Raw genomic sequence first — 21,656 nt, forward strand, 5'->3', positions numbered from 1 at the left:
TCTCACTTTGCAATGAATGCTTTAAGCAAGCCTATACACTTCAAACTCAGCTACGCTGAACCGCATGGGTCTTAAAGCTAAGGGCTGCGCTAAAGTGTTGTCAGGCAACAACATGAGGAAACAGAGAAAGTTTCTTTTTGCAACATGGAAGAATCAGGGCCATTTCTTAACACAGCTGTTTGCCCACCGAAATCCCTCATCCAGGCATCCTGCCGGGCAAAACTGCCAGCTGGGTTTCCCCCAGAGACCTGTGAGCCAACGCATAAAGCCAGGAGCCGGGCTGGAGCAGCAGACCCGGTGGGGTCTGGCATGTGGGCCAAGGAGGTCGGAAAGCAGGGAAGTTGCGCGGCGGGGGAGAGGGAGCGATGGGGAGCACCTCGCATCTGTCTTGGGAAAAACAGCAGCAGAGAAATGTTGTCTCATGAGTCAGGGTGTGCGTGTAAGTCCGCGGCAGCCCTCCAACCATTGCCACGCAGGAACGAGGGGGGAAAATAAGTTAAAAATAAGGCCCTTCGCACGGGGTGTGAAGGCGAACTCGAGCCTCTTCGCCAAGAGGGAGGTGCCGGGACCTCGAGCTGCCCGGAGAGGGGTGGGGAGAGCTGGGGGAGGGCGGGCGAGGTGCAGCCGGGTCTGAGTCAGCCCGGCCCGCACGATGCGCGTTGAGGGCAGTGCCAGGCACGGCGCGGCCGGGAAGCCTCTTCCCTTCCCCGCCGCCCTCCTGGGCTCCCCCGCGGCGGCGGCGGCGCGACTCCCGCGGCCCCGCGCCGCCCCCGCTCCCCTCCCGTCGCGGCGAGGGGCGGCTGCGCTGCGGCCTCGGCCTCGGCCTCGGGCAGGGCCGCTCCGCCCTCGCCCTCCTCCTCCTCCCGCGCCCCGCCGCCCGCACGGTCCCGGGGCAGCCGGCGCTACCCCGCGGCGGAGGGCGCCCGGCGGGCCGGGGGTGGCCGTGCCGCCAGCCGGGGCCGGCTCCATCATGTGAGGCGGTGGGGCTGCCCCCCCGCCCCGAGCTGCCCTCTCCCGCACCATGAGGGAAGGGGATGCGGGGCAGCACCTACGCCGGAGACAGGTAGAGCCCCGGGGGCTCCTCCGCCTCCTCTCCTGCCTGATCCTCGTGTGCAACGCGGAGGTCGCGGCGCTCGCCGACTTCTCAGGTACGGGGCGGGAGCGCCGGGACCGACTAACGGGCACCCGGGACGCGGTGCAGGGCGCGGGGGGCTGAGGGGCGCGGCGGCGGGGTTCGGGGCTCTGCCGCGGCGGACGGGGGGCTCGGGAGGGCTCGGCGGCGGCCGCCGGGGGAGGAGGAGGGCACCTGCGCCGCGCCCGCCGGGCAGGGGTCTGGCGGCGCTCCCGGCTGCCCGCCCCCCGGAACGCCTCAGGAGGGGAGCGCCGTACCCCGGCACGGTGCGTGAGGTGCCGGCGCTCCCCGCCGCGGGGGTCCGGGGCTGCCCGCCTGCCTCCTGCGCTCCTCGGCCCGCTGGCGGACCCCGCCCGAAAGAGCCGAGAGCGCTGCGTGTTGACCGGCGAGCGGCAGGCGCGTCGTGTCCCGGGGCCGGGACGCGGGCCTGTACCCAGGGCAGCGGGGGCGCACGGTTGAGATGTGCCGTCGCTGCGGCCCCCTGTGAAGGAGGGGAGGAAGGAGGAGGGGGTCAGGGGCTTCCCGAGGGGTCGGGCGGGAAGGGACGCCAGGACTGGGACGTGTCGGTTTCTTCTCCGCTGCGCGGTCGGAGAGCTGTGCGTGGGTCGGCCAGGGCCTGACCCGAAGTGCGTGGAAGTCCCTGGAAAGATTCCCACTTTCTCCTGGAGACTTGGAGTCGGGCCCTGAGCGAGCCGTCCTTAACCCCGGCAGCGACCAAATGCTGGGCTTCTCTCTGCTGGGAGAGCGTTTGCCTCGTAGCGCTGGGGCGGCGAGAGTCGCTTCAAAGCGAGCAGAGGCACTAGCTGTCATTCAGAAATCACATACATCTGTGATCACGGCGAGGGTGCTGTGTCACCGCCAAATGAAATGACTGTAGGAACTGGGAAGATGTCCTTGTTTCCAGCGGAACGAAGAAGCGATCTTCCTTTTCTGTTTGAGAAAACTGCACTCTTGTAACTTTTCTTGTGCTCCAGGACATCTCACTGCTGTTAGAAGAGCGCTTTCTCTCCTTTCTATATTTTACAGTAAGCACAGCATATTCCTGGCAGTTGCAAGCTTAAGGAACTGCCTCTAGGGCAGAAAGCAAACCTTACCCGCAATGAACAGAGCAGAACTTTCCAAAAGCCAGTCGAGTGTGCCGGAACAAAGTTAGTATATAATTAATAGTCCAAATGTGTTGTTACGCGTATTCATATAGTTCACGTTAATACAGTTCAAAATACTGGCGATGGTTCTGTAGAAACTATTTTCTCAGCAATAGGAAAATAAAGTTTATGATTTTATTATTGTGTCCAATTCCGTAAGCCTGAACATTTCTAAGCAAGCAACCACCAAATATAAAGGCCAGAATTATATACTTGGATAAATTACGTTTCTCCTGTTAGATTCCTTTCCCATGTAAAAGGCTTTTAAATGCTTGCTATCTCATTCTTTGGTGTTTTTTTGTCTTAACTGCTGGCTTATAGATGTTAGTTTTGGAATCACGATGTAATCATGTGAAATCACCTGAAAATAAAATAAGTGTTCAAATTTTCCCTTTCAAATAGCCACTGAGTCAAAAAATATCCCTCTAGTTTACCTAGGAAAGTTCCTCTCACAAAAGTCCATTCACTTTTCAAATGAAGTTATTTAGATAAGGTTATCCAAGGTACATTTCAGAGGTACAGCTGTATTCAGTATTCATTGTGCACTGAGCTTTCCAAATAGGTAGAATGACCAAGGAAAAATCTCTGTCTCACCCCAGAGATCAGTATTAAAAATGTCACACAGACAATTCAGTAAATAAGATGTAGAAAAGAAAATGAGATTCCAGAATTCTTGCTAGACTGGGAAGTTTCCAGACCTGAACAAATTCTGCTCACATTTTCATTTTACTTTTAACACGGAGATCTAATCCAGAATGACAGAAAAGACCAAAATGTTACTGGAGCCTTTTAAAAAAAGGTATCCAGAGCACACGGAGAAGTTTTTGGCTACTTCAAAAGTAGGTGCTGTGGGCCAGGAACTGTCAGACGGATGATGACACCCTGCAGTGCCATCCCCAGTCTCTTTAATACCTACTAAAGAGCTGCAACAAGCTCCGTAACAGCAGCTTCAGGCTGAGCGTCTGGAGTTGCTGAATTTCCTTATTTGCTCCCTCCCTCAGCAGGAACAGCGACTTGATTTTCATAAGCTCTGTTGAATTTACATGAAAAGAAATCTGCCCCGTTTAAAGGGGCAGCACCCTGCAGCTGCCAAGGTGCGGGCAGGTCCTGGGGGATTATCCCGAGGGATGAGGAGCAGGGAGCTGGCTCCCCCAGCTTCACCCATCGCCTGCACTTCCACTCTTCTGGAAAGGGTCGGGTCTAATCCTGCCCTTCCGAGGGTAAAGCTTCCAGGCAGCAGGTTATAGGTTTCCACCTGCAGCCCGCGTCATAGCAAAAGGAACCGAGATCTGCGCCTTGGATGTGTTGTGCATGATTTGATTTGGTACTGGGAATTTCGGAGTGCATAGAGAATTGGAAAGCCAGTTGCTTAAACTTTTCCTCCTTTTCACAGATTTCAGGCTTTTACACTCAGATTATCAGGTGCATACTTTTTTGGATCATTGCCTTTTCCACTCTGTGTGTTTCCAGCATCAGATCTCTACCTCAGCAGCCCGAACTCTGTTCCTCTCTCCTTCCCCTCCTTCTTTCTGACAGCTTTCTGTAATCACTTCCCAGACTGCTGTCAGATTGCAACAGCTGCAAGTGTAATCTTTGTTGTTCTCTTTATGTATGTATTAAATTGTGCTAGCAATTGTAACCTGCCCAGAGTCCATTTGTTAATCACAAGACATAGCTGCCTGCTTCTAACAACACAAAGATGACCTCTCTTGGGATCTGATTGATGTTTTGGAAAGGGGAGAGGGAACAGTGTATGTGGATAATGAAGAGTTATTCTTAGTTATTCTTTTTTTTTATGTTTGACTTCTATTTATTTCCCCATTGAGAAAACTGTGATCATTTTTTATGGATCACTACACAGATGCAGTGAAACTAGTACAGTATTTATCCCCCTCTTTTCGTAAGAGAGAGGTTGGCAGCTCTGGCTGTGAGTAGTATATCTTCATTTGGTTATTGCAAGTCAGTTGCTATTGTGGTCTTGTTATTCCTCTTGCCCTTATAGGATATGGAGCTGCAGGTTCTTGTTCTCATATGTTTCTCAGTCTAGCTTTTAACTATGAAAAGAAAAAATTTGTTGGTTTTTGGTTTGGCTTTTTTTTTTGAGGCATTTCTTCGCTGTGCAATAACATTTTATGAATTGGTATGTGAACTGGTATTTTCTAGGGACAAAAATGTTCTGAAACAAGTCTCCAGCAGCAGTTCTAAATCGAACTTTGTGAGGAGGACTCGGTGTCAGTAAGCAAAATTAGTTTCTCCTTTTAATAACAGGAGATATTGGAGGTAAAGTAATGTTGATACACACAATACTTAAAGATCTGCATAATCTATTCTTCTCTAGCAGTTTGGTGGCAACAAAGAACATATTTATTAATTGCATTGGTAATTGAAAGTGGAGGTTTGCTCTGAGGTCTGCAGTCCTCTATGTGATTAATTTTTAAAAGTGGCATCCAAGCATTTATGGCCAAATTTGAAACTGAAAGCTGAAGATTTGAAAAAAGAGAGAGAGATGTAATCCACAGTTCTGTCCTTAGATCTTCATTCATATTGGTTTGATCCTACAGCTAGAGAATTTTCTTCCCCTCATACCTACTCTTCAAAACACATCTAAAATTTTCACCAAAATATTTATTCATGCCCGCAGTTTCATTCCTACTTGACAAAGCTCTGTCCTCACATTGTTTTTCTCAGTGATGATTTGCAGCTTTCACCTTTCAGATCAGGTCCCAATCCAGGAGACTGAAGACTGCTGTGAATTTTGCTAATTCTCCATTCTCTGGGAGCCAAAATCCTAAATACTCTGGACTCCCAGGAGACTGTCAGAAGTGAAGAGGGAGCTGGCAAAACCAGCAAACTTATACGTTATACTTAACTTACATACTTATGTAACTTATGTACCTACACTGGTGCTATAGAAAGCCCAACTGTCTGCTACCAGTGCTGCTGAGGGAGAGTTGGTTTTGCTGGGCGTGGTGGCATTTGCTCAGGAGCGTGTACCTTCCCAACAGCAGGAGTCACTGCTCCCTCGTCTCATCCCCCTGCCCTCCTTGCTGGCAATGGGAAAAGTGCTGGGCTCTCCCCTTGGCTCTCTGTCCTAGCCCTGCTCCTTCTTCCACCTTTTCCCCCTCTGCTGCAAAAGTGAACTGACCTCTTATCCGTCTGGGGACAAATTCCTTCTCTCTGGGAACACTGAGGAACACCCATTCACCTTCTTCTATACCCCTTTCTTCCTCTTCTTCTTCTTTTCTCCATGCTGCTTTGAGCTTAGGCTTTCTGCTTGAACTGGCCTCCTTTGCTCGCTTCATCGGTCAATCTCCCTGTCTTTACCTCAGTCCCAGCCAGGTTTTCTGGGCAGCTTTCAGGAAACGTGGCTGTAACCAAAGATCAAAAATGAAGTAACTGTGTGATTGCATAACTGGGCTGAAGAATGAGTTTCTGGATGTGAACAGAAAAAGCAGCCACGGCTTAGGTAGAACCTTTTAATCTTTGTCTGCCGGTGTCAGCTTTTCTTTCTTTTTCCAGAACAGTTCAGACAGAACTAGGCATTGCTTTAACTCCATGGACTTGATCTTCTGACCCAACAATAGAAAACTGATCTAATGAAAAAGCAAACCAGTTCAGCCAAGAAATATAATCTGATCTTGTGGCCTTTCTGCATTAAAAGTTTCCATTAAGTTCTGTGGCATTCACCCATCCCAGATTCCCCCAGGCAAAAGGAAAGCAAACAAATGCTTCGAGCAAATGCTTTGTTTGTAATAACGTGGCAGGATCAATCATGACCGACCACAATGATGCAGAGGATTTTTTGTTGGGTTTGTGTTGGTCAGATAAAATCCTGTATAAATTTTCTTGAGTTGCTTTTGTTGACTCACCGTGGCAAGTGGAGTTTGTCCTTCGACCAGGATATTTGAAGAGGTGCTAAAAGGAGTGATGTCAATGATGCATCTTCTTGGCACTGCCTTGTAAAAGTCAAATGAAAATTTTGGTTGCTTTGTTTAAAGAAAAACATTTCATTTTAGAAATATGTTTCATTTCAGTAATATGGGAGTTAAACCTCAAACTCTGGTTTAAAGTTTCTCAAAGTGGAGCAGCTTTTGGATCTGGGATTTGTTCGGTGGAACAAAGAGGTGTGTGTCAGAAGTGAGGTTTAGTTTAGATCATGGTGCTGAGATCCAAGGTTTTGTTTCAGGCCTGTCTCTGCAGTTCTCGCTGTTTTCCTGAGGAAGTGTAGCTTATGAAATCCCATTTTAGATACGGATTTTGCCTAGTATTTTTTGTTAAATCCACTGATCAAATGTAGTCATCCTTGTTAGAGAAGTAAAAGCTTTGGTCCTATTAAGTTCCTACACATTTTGCGAGCGTAAGCAGCTACGCCCTACTAGCATCCCCAAGAAAGGATGCTGCTCCAGAAGCGAGTTAAAGCATAGTGTGATGCTCCTACCCCTACAACAGATGTTGGGAAATTCAGGCGTGAGACACTATAGGAAACCTGACTTCCTGAGCTCCACTGCTCGGAGACCAACATGTTTGAGTCTGTCTTTCAGATTCTCACACCTTTGGGGCAGGAACTCTCTTTGTTCTCACTGTGCAGATTGCTGGCACCTGACACATCATATGTTACTTTTGTTCAAAATAAATAGTAGGGATTAGCTCCCCCCTGCCTTCCTATTCCATCTGCTGCCGATACCCCTTAGTAAGACAGAGTTTCCAGACAGTCTCAGCTTTATTAGAGAAAGGGGTTACAGACCTGTTCCAAATAAATACTCAGAGTTTTGTGGAAGTGTCCCCAGACAGAGAAAGCACTGTCTGACCAGTCACCAGAATTCTGTCATCTGCCAACCATAATCTACAATTAAAATGGAAATATTTTGATATATTACCAAACACAGAGAAAATAGTGTCTTAAAGGGAGCTGAAGAGCAGAAGGAGGCATGGTTGTGCCTTATTTGTTCAGCATTGGTGAGTCATTTCATCTGAATTTCTATGCGTTTTAAGAGTTTTGTTTCAAAGGTCTATTGTGTGGCTTCTGGCAGCAAATTAAATACCAGTGATGTTTGGCTCTTAATTTAGAATTAATTTTAAAACATCACTCATAATATAAGACCTGATTGAAGCCTATGGTCACTGGAAGGATTCCCAAGGATTTCACTGGGCTTTGGATGAGGGTCTCAACCCACAAATATCTGTTTATTTTTCTTCATTGTATTTCTTCTTGGATGGCAAGACAAGCATTAATTTTTCAGAATCATCTTGCAATTTTGGACATTTTATTTCTTCAGGCTAAAACTGAGTTGGGGACAGTGAAATGTTGTAAAGAAAATCATCAGGCTGTGAGGGTAGGGTAGGGGTTTTTTTGCTCTTCTGGCTTGGGCTCGCTGTACTATAAGCCATCATAACATTGCAGATCTGTGAGCTGCCAGAGGACGGACTTAGTGATTCAAAAGGCAAATTCCCTCATCTATCATTTGTCTGATTTTTTGAGTGTCAAATATAAATGGGAATACAAAAAATGCAGAGTTTGAGTCAGAGTTCTGTTTGTAAAATGAAACGTGTATTTTGTTTCCTGAGGAGCTGGCAGTGAACAGTCCCCGCTCTCAAGTTTGCATGGAGGTTCAAGTTCATAAATCTGAGTTTTCAAAGAAATATTTTCCTCTAGTCCCTGAGGTTCTCCTATTTGCAGTCTTTGGGAAGATTATAACTTTGCTGTCTCTTGGGCATAATGATTCACTCGTTCTGTCTCCAGAAGCAGTTGCCGCCTGCTGAGCCTTTCTCTTGTTACTTCTTGTTAATGGCACTAGAAGAGGCAACTCTGCCTCCAATCCAAAGAAGGGTTTTTTTGGCAAGGGCAGAAAAGAGCCTCACAGTCTCCCTTAACAGCGTTGTACCTCTTGTCAGCATCTGAGGATAGGAGGGAGAAAATCTTCCTTTTCTACTGTAATAGTTCCATATTAAGTCCCAGGACAAGTGTTTGCCCCTATGGCTTCATGGAACAGCTGAGAGAAGTATAACTGACTGTAGCATGGGGTTTACTACAGACCAAAATCTTTGGGGATCAGTAATAGTTTGCATGTTCCTAACACAAGAAGGGAAGAAGGAAATAAAAAGTGAGTGAGAAGAAGGAAGTGCATAGGGATCTCTCTGATTTCCTCAGAAAGCCATTGGGATACAACGAAAATAAGCATCACTCCTAGGAGACAACACAAGGGTATATGAAACTGTAGATCTGAAGGAAACAGAGAACAGCTGTGGCAGGGGATAAGAGAGAGAATAGGCATCTGGTCTGCGAGTGCAGGATTCATGGATTTTCCCACTCCGCAAAAATTTAATACACATAACTGCAAGTCTGAGCTGAGTGGCACGGATATGAAGAGGTTATATGGTTCCTGGAGAAACAGTGGCCATTTGGCATAACCAAAAAGTTACAGGAGATCTATGCTTTCTTCATGATGTCTTGGTTTTGTTTTTCTAAGAAGAGCTCATGGCTTGGCTTCTTGCTTGTGCTGCTACTCACTGAATACACCCTGATCACATGCTAGAGTTTGAATGTGTTTTTATGATGAATTATCTGCTGGTTACCTGGGTCCTTTCTGTGGCTTAAGTGGAACCAAGCTCTTGATTAATTTGACCCTCAGATTTAGCAGACAGTGAGAGTGAGGTTCAATCAGGTGGCTATGATCCACGTTATGATCCATGAGGTATGAGGGAAAAAATTAAACAAGACAATTTCTTTAAGAAAGCGCACATGTTGATAAAGCAGTTCATGGAAAACCTGACTGACATCTTCATCACTGATTCCTGCTTTGATTGCCATACTGTCCCAAAAGCATTTTCACTTTTAACTTAAGCATTTTCTTATTGAAGGTTTAATCCTTCATCTGTCATTAAGGCCAGTGAAAACAAGTTGCTCCATTAGCAGCAGGATGATTAGCTCTCCAGTGTAAGTACGCTGCCTCTTCAGCAGCCAGTTGACTTTTAGCATTAGTCAATTAGATTGAGTTGGATGTGACAGTTCTTACTTTGACCTGTCAGCTCAGCCTTCAGTTTTCATGAAACTTGTAGGAACTTTATTTCTTTTGAGCCCTGTACCCCTCAGGTTTGACACTGGCCTTCGAGCTTAAAAGTTGTTGAATTGAGTAGGGGAATGGCAGATGGAGGGAGATCATCAGCTCATAAGCTTAATCTCCTTTAGAAGTGCTCAACTGAAAACTCTCAAGGACCGATTCTAAGAAAAGCAACAGCCTTGGATGCTCTGAAACCAAACTAGACATTTGGAAATGGACGCGTTTTTTATGGTCACTAGCTTATCAGTGAAACTAGATTACCACTATTTTTTGCAAGTGAACATCTATCCCCACATAAAAAAGGTTCAAATAATATAAAAAATACAGTGATTATACAAAAATTACTTGCCTTTCATGGCAAACCAGCTTTTCATGCCATCTGCCACAGTACAAGCACGAGAATGAAGTTAGCAGGATAGCAGTCACTTGTAAAGAGCATGAGTGTTGGGAGGAGTAGTGGAAAAAGGCACACTGAAAAAAAACAATCAATGGAGGGAAATTAAGTCAAATTAGTGACTATGCAAGAAAGCATATATTAAGCAGGTATGTATGTATATTAAGCAAGTATGCACATATTAAGCAAGTATTTTTATCTGTATCTGCTGAGTGAAGCTGTTATGCTCATTTCTGAACAGTGAGTAGAATAAACAATGCTTCTGCCTAAGGGTATTTCTTACTGATAAAAGACTCTAAGACCAAGTCTGGCTAGAATGACTCGAACAGTATGCTTACAAGGCACTTGGATAAAAAAAGAATAAAATGATGGGGCAAGAAACATAGTGTTTTAAATTTTAGAAACAGTGTCTTTCCTGGATAATATTTTGCCCTCTGTCACAAATACTAATTCTAAAAAGGAGCTACCACAGAAAGAAGTTACAGACAACCAAGGTGAGAGACTAAAGAGAGTTATGAGAGGCAGATCCTTGCTTCTGTGACCAGAGCCAAATAGGCACTGTCATATCCACACACACAGCCCGGCTCTGAAAGCAGGGATTATGCAGTAACCCTGAACAGCATGGTCTGGGGCATAGCTGCCTCTAAAGACCAGTGGAGGGTATGGCAGAAGGGATTGGGGAGGAAACTTAGGGGTTAATTTCTCTTCAACGCTTCCTTCACAAACCAATGGAGAAGATATTGCTGGAGAAGTAACTGCAGCTGGATCCCAAATACCAATAAATATCAGATCGATGCTTCTAATGGTGTGTGTAGTAGAGTTTATCAACAATTCTGTTATCACCGCATGATATCTCTTCCTTCAAACTTGCCAGTCTTGCTTGTGTATTTTTAATGGCTGTTGGCACAATTCTTCATAAAACTGCGGGAGCTGATGTAGATTTACCGAATCGATTAGCCTTCTGGGACTCCCACAACAATATGTGTGCTATTTCAATCTATTTTGATCTAAAATGGATTTGTATGTCTTTAAAACAAGCTAGCAAATTGCTGTGCTAATTAAGCTAGATTGAACGATGCACAGGAACTAATATTACTAAATCTGTATATGAAGGCCTGCTTCTGAGAATCCTCGTAGGCTGCATGCTACTTGGCTTCAGGCTCTAAAAATATTACATTGCAAAGCTGCTCTCTTGCCAAAAAGACATTACATCAGTCAACGCTGAGATTGCATTTAATATGTGCCAGGCATTAGACTCACAGCTTGAAATGCTGTTCTCCTTGATGCTTCCATATGGTGAGGTTCATGCCAGTGCAGCGAGGCTGGACAGAATATACACATTTCTTTTTTACTCTAATGCTGACAACTGAAAAAGGGCCTTAAGGCCTTGTGTTAGCATCCTCTACCATAAGGAATGAATCCAGCAAATCTGAGTACCCTGTACGGTCTTGTGCCATACATGGGAGACGTAACATCTCTTGGCTGACCGCTTCCAGGCTTTTTGGTAGTCATATGTTTTTAAACTGAAACTTTCTAAGTTCCCAGTTTTTCAGTGTTTTTAAGAGAAAAAAAAATCTTTCTGGATTTTCGTACCTTCAGGTTCATTGCTACCATTATTGTTGCTATTCAAAGCAATAATGCCAGGAGCAAATGTTGAGTATAAAAACTATAACCTTTTAAGAGCTCTGTTTCACACAAAGAGGTATCTATTGCCAACCTTTACGCTCTTCGCCAGTTATTTTTGTCTGTCATTGCTATCACAGTTTATCAGTCCTCCTCTGCAACAAGAAGTGATCAGTAAGGCCTAAAGCTTTGTTCGGCTGCTCAGCCTCTGTGTATTGTGTGTTTTTCTGGTGCTATGTTTTTAGCTGAAGTTCTTTGTCAACACAGTGGATGCTGTGACTAATTTGGCTAATTCTGGAAGAAAGGATTACGCTTGGATTCTGCATTGGTGTTTTGAGTCTCAGTAAGGAGTTACAATGAGTGAGTAGTCTGGGTTATGCAGACAGTTGGGTGGGATGATACCTTCTGGCCTTCAGATCAATGGGATCTGTTTATTGCCGTATGATTCAGGCTTAACTTCTGAGCCAGTCTGTAACATCTTGTATGTGATTTTGTATGCAGAGCACCCCATACATTGCTTATGAATGTGTGTCTTGGATAAATGGGAAAGCTCCTGGTGGGGCTTTCACACAGAGGCATAGAGATGTTATTGGGACACTGCAGTATTGCCAAGTTTTTCCAATTTAGACAGTTCTCACAGTAGATGACTGGTGCTCCAGCCCTCCCCGTGCCCTGCTTTCCAGGGGAAGGGAACCTCCTCGTGTGCTGGCTGGAGAGGAGCTAGCGAGTGCTTGCCTAGCACGCAGGGGATCAGGGCTTAGAGATGTGTTGTAGTCCAGACACAGCCTCTAGCTCCCATATTAGGTATTTAAAAAAAAAAAAAATGTTCTCAGAATTCACAACTAACAGATACGGATTAATTAAACAAATACAAACCGAGGGATGCTGAACAACGGATAGCGCCCTGAAGTGCCTGTAGCCCAGGCGATGTGCTGGGACGATGCCTGAAAGTGACACAATCCTGCTGTCTGATTTGGATGGTGACGCAGCCCTGCTGTCTCTTTTGGGTGACCTGATTTAATTGCGCCAGTTGAGAGAAACGCAGAAAAGGAAGCGTGCCTCAGAAGGAATGACAGACCCATTCGACTGTTACAATGCCCTCTCTCCTGATAATCACAGCTGTTATTAATTGTAGAGATAAGAACATATTTTTCCTCTAACCTTACGTTGTCATTCGGCTAAATTTGCTGCCTTGAGGGAAGTGTGTTCCAGTACAGAATTTGGTAAACAATATAGGGATACTCATGGTCTCAAGAAGATGAAGCTTTCTAGCAGGGCGACTACAAGGCCACGCTGCCCAGGAAAGGAGGGAAGGCAGTTTGGGAACTGCTCCCTCCCGTGCAAGCACCACTCGAGGACCCAGGTGAGAGGCGGCAGCTGCTGAGGACGCTTTATTCCCTTGCCGAGCGCAGGGCAGGCAGCGCCCCGGTACGTGAAGGGGGCCAGCATAAGGAGAGGAAAGAAGCTGGAGTTTTTCAGGGAAGAGCAAGAGGAAATCGTGACTTTTCGAGCGGGAATTCTTTCTCGGCGAGGGCTGTGAGCTGCCCAGTCGACACCGCTCTTCGCAAAAGCCTGACCGCTCCACCTGTGTGTACGTAGTCTGTGTGTATAGTAATAAAAAATGCAGGTTTATGTGGTCTGCCGTGTGAGGCGAGCAATTGAGATACTAGTACGTCACCACTTCTCTTATCAGAGAACATTAGGTTTCAGCCAATTTCCATTACTATTTTTATCCTTTATTGTGTGCAAATACACAAGGATTTTAATAACAGCAGAGTCACTTTAAACGCCACTTGGAAGGCCGGAGAGCATGTTGTCTTATTTTCCCCACTCCATCTAACGCTATTTTACAAGTGAACCATATTGCTTATACAGAATCAGAGCAAGTTTTTTATAAAAGCATTTTTTTTAAGGATTGAATAGTTGCAATTGTTGGAAGAAGGAGCTTAGATACTGGATTAGGAATTTGCAGGATCAAAGTAGCAGTTAAGATGCCAGGGAACTCATCCAAATCACAACATAGCTGATATTCTTTAGGGAATACTGGGCTGTTTTGTATACAGCACTCTCGGCTCCAAGTAACTTAAAACCTGAAGAAACTGAAATGATTACAAATATCGGGCTAAATCTTTCAAGGTGTTGAGTGCCCACAGCTCACGTTGGACTGAATACTCTTACACTGTGTCCCTTTATGCTATGATGGCAATGTCAAAGGCGTTCAGTGGCGGTAAATGCCACTGGAGGCCCCTGTGCAGTATCGGACCGTAGCGAAGTCGCTTGGGTGCAATTGGGCATTCGGCCCGTTTTCCTGGCACTACTCAGCGCCTTTCAGGAGCAGGCTGACAGAGGAGCGGCTCTGGCAGGGAAGCTCAATTATTTGTGATCTCAATTACACAGAAAATGTAGGAGAGAGATTTGTTGTTTTTTGTTTTGTTTTGTTTTTTAGCCTGTGAGAAGCTACGGGGATTTCTGCTGGGCTGGTCTCCCTGAGATCTAGACTGCAAATACAGGGCATGAAATTCTCTCTGTCCTGAGTTTAGTGCCGGTGCCCAGACTGAGTTCAATGAGGTGAGGAACTCACCTACATCTTTGCTGCACTGGAAGGTGCATCTAGCTGACTCCTCTCTTGGGCTCTAGATGAGGAGCAGCAAAGACAACAGCGGAGCAGGCTTCTCCTTTCTCCAGACTTAGTAACTGATAGGGGAGCTAAATTTTCCTATCCAGTTGCACAGCTGGAGCTGGAAAAGATGCCAGAGAACCGAAATATTTTATTTTCATATCATACTTAAATTTCTATTTAAAACCCTTTTCTTAAATTGCTCATCTTTGGTGAAAGGTTTAAAAAGGGCAAAAAGTGTGAAAAATTAAATGGTGTGAGCAAACTCTTTTTCAATATTTTCTTTGAGAAAACTAATTTTTGTTTTAATGATACAAAAAACCTTGCCATTCTAGTTCTGATTCAGCCACCAAAAAAGAAAATAGGGTTTGTTTTTTTTTCTCTATTATACTTAACAGTAATAATGTTACTGTCACCACAGCGGGGTAAGCAAGGCTTCTGAGGAGAAGATGCTAGGTTTTGTCTTTAATTAGACCAATTATATGTTTGGAAAAGAGGCAAAGATAGGAAAATTAATTTTTGAAATTAAAAAGATAGGTATGTAGTCATGGTCTCAGTTTTAAAACTTCTACAAATCTTTTCTCAAATAAATCAGTGGAAGCTCTTAGTGCTTTCTCATTATTTAATATATTGGGTTTGGATAATTTTGTTTGGGTTTTTTGATGTGAATGTGGATGAACTTGGTGTTCTAGAAGTTTAGAATTGATTTTACAGAGAACTGTACAGAATTTAATGCATGCATAGGAATAAGGAAACTATTCAAATATAGCTATCGTATGCACATTAATAAAAAGTTTGGCTAATAGTGGAAGAATTAGAAAACAGATTTGCTTTGATTGTAGTACATTGGGTTGTCATAAAAGTCATGGGGAAAAAAGTGGTTTGGGGTCTAATTTCCATATGTTTACGGATGAGGGATGAGGAAAGATACTGCTTCATTTGTGTACTGGTATTTTGTATCCTTTCTCTCTCCTGTCCCTTACGCCTCTTCTTCTCCTTCACCCACAAACCTTTTCTGCTTAAAGATAGATTTCAATCAAGTGTGACAGCGTGGTAGAGATATCAAGGCTTCATAAGTATAGGTGAGGAAGGTCTTCGATTTAAATGACCCCTCATGGTTTCCCATCACAATGGCTAATTTGTAATGGTCAAAGGTAGCAGCCTGCATGTTTCCATTAAAGTATTCTGCAGAACAGAGAGAAGGGGAGTAGGAGATTAAATTTATTAATATTTGTAGTGATAACAGAAATCTTAGCTAAAGAGACTATACACGATGAAATACAAATCAGGAAAACAGCTGTCATTAGCTCTGCTGCTCATGGACTTATTAGAAGATGCAGATGGAGGGTACAGGTGGACAGCTGTGTACGCATCCTACCTCTCCCTCTTCTGGTAACACCGACAAACTCTCTAGCAAATACAAAATTCTATGTATCTTACTTCTTGGTTTCTGTCCAGCACCTACGGCGTCCAGCACTTATGGACCACCTTTCTTCTGTTGTCCTAATATCCGATTCAGTGATACAGAGGGAATCACTTTTATTATCACTTGTGTGAAACACAGTCGTGTAGGAGCCCAGAAATGCAAAGCATCAGTTTAAGATGAGGTGTGAGGAGTACCTTAGCCAGCTAGAATGCAAGAGTCCAGCCGGCAAAGCGAAGTAATAGCCCTTCCGATTTCTGCAAACATGCCCGGGGATTGCTGGCAACCACGACTGGCAAGGGCCTGAGCCCATTTATCGTCTGTGAAATGACGTCTCCGACATAGTGCCGCTGCTGGAGTGCTGGTAGGGCTCTGACTCACTGCCACGCGACCTCTTGTTTTCCAGACCTGAGCGTTACTAGCATGTAAAGGTTAACCCATTCACAGAACCATGTGGTGTGGCAGCAGGCCATACGTATAACCTTGACTACAGTGCCCTTTCCAGAGACTGATTGTGGTTTTCTTATTATCTAACGAGCTTGTCATTTCCTGTACTAGTTGTAACAGAGCTGAATATTTTCTAGGTTACCTAACCAAACTTCTGCAAAATCATACTGCCTATGCCTGCGATGGGGAGCATTTGAGTCTGCGCTGTCCTCGGCATTCAACAATAAGTGTTCAGTCAGCATTTTACGGGCACGACTACCACATGTGTAGTACTCAGGAGCCTGAAACCAGGATGACAGAACCCATAAACTGTGTGGCACCCACCTCTTTGCAGGTATTGCACGTTGTAAAGGTTCTTAATGCACAGAATGTTTTTGACGGTTTCCGTGCGGTGAGCTATGCTGCATGAAAACAGCAGTGTTCACAATGTTGAATGAAATGACGTCATGTCTATGTCAGTTTACCATCAAAAGTATTACAGCTGAAAGGATTTGTCTGGCCAGCAGGATATTACCATAGGATTGTGAAAGCTTTGTAGATGGCCTTCTGTTTTGATGAACCTTACTTTGGAAACCCCATTCTCAAAGTTCCCTAAAATAATCAATTCCCTTCTAATCAAGGGCTGGTCATGACTGAGCAGACCAGTCTTAATCCATCACGCAGGCTCTCTTTGTCCCCAGGAGAGGATACAAACATTGGACAGAGGTGGGTTACAAATCCACTGAAGAAGATGGCATTCTGGTTGGCATTTGGCTTGTTCCATGCCTATCTTCACTCACTGAAAAGGCACCATGACAGCTAAACAGCAGATCCTAAGCACTTCTGTGGATATCTGCATTTCTATGAATACATGATTTGTATCAGTAATATCCTATGGTTTGTTTGCTGGGCCTGCTTAAGTATAGCTTAAAATGATTTGTACTCCATAAATTACTACTTTCTGCTGTGGAGACTTTTGTAACGAGGCTTAGAAGATCTGACTTACACTGCTGTCAAAGGCTTGTTTCATCATAGTGAACATGCTCAGTGTTAGGCCAAATTCAGTAAATCGTTGCAAAAATGAGGAGTCAGTGGAATCTCAACATGTTCTGTTGGTGAAGCTGTTGTAAATGCTCTACGGAAGCTTTGATGAAGGTTGCAACATTTGTGCTTGCAGCCAACAACATTGCTTCTTGACAACAGGGAATGTCTGTTCCCACCACTAGCGAGCTGAAGAGTTTCACAGAGTGGTTTGGCGGTAATATCCTGTCTCCAGAAACAATATTAGGGCAGTTTTATAAGTGTGGCTTGCCCATCCTGTACTGCAGCTTCTAAAGAAATTCCAGATGTGACCTATGGGCCATGTGAAAGTACATCTCTCCACCAAAAACAGTAGGCCAGATGCATCCTTGATGTCATTTTACTGACTACAGTGAGGTGACACCAGTGATTATTTTGGGCTTTTGAGTGCCTTTGTGAGGTCTCCATGGGCATTTTTTCCCCTGAAGATAATAAACACAGCATGGGATAACTGTTGTATAAACTATCATCATCGTTCAGGCACTGTCACTGATCAAAGGCATGAAAGCATTTTGACGAGGCCATGAACGCGAGAGATACGAATGCTCTGCATCTCAGGGAGTTCCAGTTCTGTCAAGGAGAAGAGACAGATCCTGTAAACTGATTTCTTAGAAAAGAGCACCAGTGATCTCATCCCTCCTCCCCTTCCCTTTGGAACTGCATCTGCAGTCTGCATAATTGGGCATGATGCTACCCTGCAGCCGGGAGGAAGCATAACAGGCATTTTTTACAGTGACCTCCTATTAAAAGGATCACTGCAAAGTTAGATCTGTCTCAGGATATTAACAGCCCACTGCTATCTCATTACGAGTATCATTGTTTGCTTTTGTGGTTGCGTGTTTTTGCACAGCAACATGATAGAAAATGCGACTGCTGTTTGCATTAAATAGGAGAAAATACAAATAGATGCACAGGAGATGATTCAGCTCAGGTGCAAGCAGAAGGTGACTCAGTAGGGGACAGCTGTCTCCACTTATTAAAGACGTAACTCTTTCACTGGCCTGTTCCAGAACCATCCCAATTAAGGAAGAGTTATTTGTTTGACTTACAACTCTGTAAAAGAAGAATTGACTGATAAAATTAAGTCTGCTGTGCTTTTCCTTCCCTTTTAAACTCTTCAGAGTGCACTTAATGCTCAAAAACTGTTGGATGCAAGTCCTCTTCTACCAATGGGAACAAAAAGGCAAGAGTGTTATAGGACCGCTGCAATGTGCTGCCAATGTGTATCATTTCTGCTTGGGAGGGATGGCTTCCAGGGATGACAGGAGAGATTCAGCCACTGCCAGCTCTCTCAGCCTGGAAACAAGAGTGCAGCTTGTGCTATCACAGTGGTAAATTTGTGATTTGGCCTCTTGGTATGACTGAGACCCCTTCTGATGAGAAACAAGGCAAAAATTCCCATAGATTTTACGGGAGTACCTAAAACTATCAGAGAATGGTATCTTACAGTTACTCCTATTAAGAATATCTGACCCGGAGACAACGCCCTCGTTATCACAGCCTGCTGTGATTTTAAACATCAGGAATCCTGGGCACAACACCACAGACTATCCAAAAATAGCGTATAGAAAACCCTCTCTAAACTGGGCTTTGAAGGCGAATAAGAATTTCATAAGTACACTGCTGCATTTGAACTGGGTTTTTTTAGGTGCTTTGGCTTGTGACTGAGTTAAAAACTGGACTCAGACTCATCTTGGGCAATGTCTTTGTATTTGCTATAGCTACAGCTCCGAAACCACTGATGAAGTGGGAACACCAACGTGAGAACTAGGAGTACTCAGTCCTTTTTCTGAACGTGGAGACGGTCCACATGACCTTTTGCGTATAACACTTCTGACTTTTTTATTGTCCTCCTCCTGATGCCACTCCCAGTGAAACAGCACAGTAAGAACCATGATATTTTGCCAGGCTAAAGAATCTGGGGTAGATAGAACCTTCAAAGAGCATTTTAAAAAAAAAAAAAAAAAAAGACAAGCAGGCTTAGAATAGACAGGCACATCTGTGTTATCTCATCAAACCAATTCTGAAATTTGTTCAAGTGGCAAGTCAACACCTGATAATGTGTGTAACTGCAAGCAAGAAGTAAGTGCCCCTTAAGCAGGTCCTACATACGGCTTAAAGATAGAGTTGTGCCTCAGTGTCACTAAACACACCAAGTCATTAGTTAGAACTCTTTCAAGTGAAGATATTAGAGAGTGTGATCAGGTAAACTTAAGTAGATTGAGATGAAATGGTTAAAAAGACATCTCTTTGAGTTACCGTGCTTCACCTGGACATTGCACTCCCATAAACGCTATCAGGAGTGGGTGAGTGCCTCGGGCACGTCAGTGAAGAGGCTGGGGGCTGAGCGTGTTCCCACTTGCTCCGGGCTCTGCAGAGTCCCAAGCGCCACGGAGGCTGTGGTGGCACACAGCGAGGTCTGGCCGACTGGCTGGGGGCAGAGGAAAAAGTGACAAGCAACAGCAAATTGGTAACATCCTAAGTTGCCATGGGCATCGCTGTGATGGATGTGTTCCCATAAACTTGGCCGTGAATCAAAGTCCAGTAGAGTTGTGGCTTAAATGCAGTGATACACATGCTTCTTACATGTTTATAACCAAAAAGTTGTGAAGGAATGATTTCTCTCCTGTATAGAAGAAAGTACAACTAAGTGTTCTCATTGCTGTATACCTTCATACCTTGTTTTCAAGCCTATCCTTTTTGCCCGTTGTTCTAGAAAGTGCTGGATGAATGCCAAAACCTGAGATCCTGCCAACTCCTTGTCAATAGTCGGGTTTTTGGACCTGATCTGTGTCCAGGGACCACTAAATTCCTCCTTGTCTCCTTTAAATGCAAACCTAGTAAGTAATCCATATCAGGCAATTGTGTTTTTGTGTGTGTTTCGTTGTTTGTTTTGGTTCAAATGCCACTGCACAAGGCTTTGCATAAATCCATGTGAAGTTTTGAGACTCTTAGATTAATAGCAAATTGGTTTTTTCTGCTTTACCTTAGCTCTCCATTGTGTTTACAACTTCAGTGTGCTTGCTGCCAACTTAATGACCAGTGTAGTTTGGCAGGGTCAGATGTCAAACATGAGACTATAAAGGAAGAATGTTTTGGAAATTATTTTCGAAGAGATGGCAATGATAATGTCATATTAGAAAGACAGAGCTGAACAGCAAAACAGATGCTTGGGCTAAGGATCCAAATGATGAAAAAGATATGATAATAAGGAATATGCAAAAACGCTTAAGGAGGTAGGACCAAAGCTTTCAAAGATCCTCTGTTACTACCTCCTATTTATAGAAAAATGGCTGGAGGATACACATGAGTGGCTAACTTTATTACAGAATTTCATTGTAGAACCATCTGTATTCTACGCAGGTAATTGACGTTGGTATGTAAAGGGACAAATCCTGCCTCAAAGAGAATGCACTTTGTAAACATGAGAAAAGGGTAAGAAAGATTAAGACAATCATCATGAGGTTTCATTTATTGGTGTTTTTTAATTGTTATTCTTGCTGCTATTGTATGTGAGAACAAGCCCCAGTAGCCCGCGGGCTCAGCTTTTTTTGGCAGCTGATCCCCAGTGTGGCTGAAACGGGTCCCAAAGAAAATAGTTGAATGATGATTTATGGGTAGGTTCACCAGTCAACTCAGAAATACCATCCCACAACTAAAGGAGAAAGCACAAAAGAGATTTTCTTTAATCAGAGCATTAAGATAGACATGTTTGGTGGAATAGGAACAGGGGTGGCAAGCAAGCTGAAGGGCCAATTTATGCAGAATATTGAAGTCGGAGCAGAGATATGGAAATGGAGTAGGCAGGTGTTACCTTTGGCAAAGCACTGACACAAGAACTCCCAGGGAGATGGACTGGGCCAATCATCAGGGGAAAAAAATGTCTGAAATTTAACATTTTTATGATCTGTTTTATTATTTTAAAGTTTAAAGTTTTTTTTTTTTACATATTACAATTACTGCATTATTAATAGTAGATGAATTTGAATATCATAGCTGTGTCTGTGTCATTTGAAATCTCTTTTTACTAATCTAAAGTGGATTGAGATCCTGTTTGTTACTTTTACAAGCTGCTTAATATTTTTGCCACTGTAAATGAGCTACTTTTACTATATAATGTTCTCCGTGATGTGGATTTTGCAAAAGCTAGTGAAAAGTGTATTTGACAGCAAGTGCTGTGTTGAGAACTGAGGAACAGTCCAGTTCCAGTGCAAATTACATGATTTCATGTGACAGGAAATTTATATTTGTGGGTAAGATACCAATATTGTTAGGCTTGGCTGTGGAAAACATCCTTACTCAGGAAATCACTTGAGTATAACTTTAAGTATATTTTACAATCTCCTTGCCTTCAAGTGGGGACTTAAGCAATTGCCTGAGTCCCTTAGTTTTTCATCTGTTTAGAAATACTGTGTTCTCCTCTGTTGCTGCATCTCTGCAGAGGTCTCTGTTGTATTCTTACCTTTGTCTTCTACCACTTGTGGGTTTTTTCCTGTTGTCTGTACTTCCATAGCCTCTTCAGCAACCATGGGGCGCAGCCGTACAGACACAGAGCCCCGCTTTAGGCTGTCAGCCCTTGGGTCAGAGCCTCTGTTTTCTTGGCGTGATCCTTACGGGTGTACGATATGGCAGGTGCTTCTGCAGAAGTAACAGTCTGCAGCAGGTCAAGTATTTTTTAAAATCACTCTTTTTAGACTTAAACTTGTGACTGCTGATGAGCTTGAATGGAAGAAACTGGTCTGTTACCAAGAACATTAA

General features: G+C 44.2%; 1 protein-coding gene across 1 annotated transcript in view; it reads left to right on the forward strand.

Annotated features, from left to right (window-relative positions):
- The first annotated feature begins 798 nt into the window (after positions 1-798).
- EVA1C (eva-1 homolog C) overlaps positions 799-21,656 on the forward strand; it is a 40,937-nt gene continuing 20,079 nt past the window's right edge. Inside the window, exons 1-3 of the mRNA XM_087756552.1 lie at positions 799-1,148; positions 15,977-16,173; positions 19,615-19,738. Coding sequence (XP_087612678.1) covers positions 1,022-1,148; positions 15,977-16,173; positions 19,615-19,738 — 448 coding nt within the window. The 5' untranslated portion in view covers positions 799-1,021. The remainder of the gene's footprint in view (positions 1,149-15,976; positions 16,174-19,614; positions 19,739-21,656) is intronic.

The sequence above is a fragment of the Nipponia nippon genome, unplaced genomic scaffold (assembly GCF_047370975.1).
Source record: "Nipponia nippon isolate SJK-2023a ecotype South Korea unplaced genomic scaffold, ASM4737097v1 scaffold_2, whole genome shotgun sequence".
Lineage (NCBI taxonomy): Eukaryota > Metazoa > Chordata > Aves > Pelecaniformes > Threskiornithidae > Nipponia > Nipponia nippon.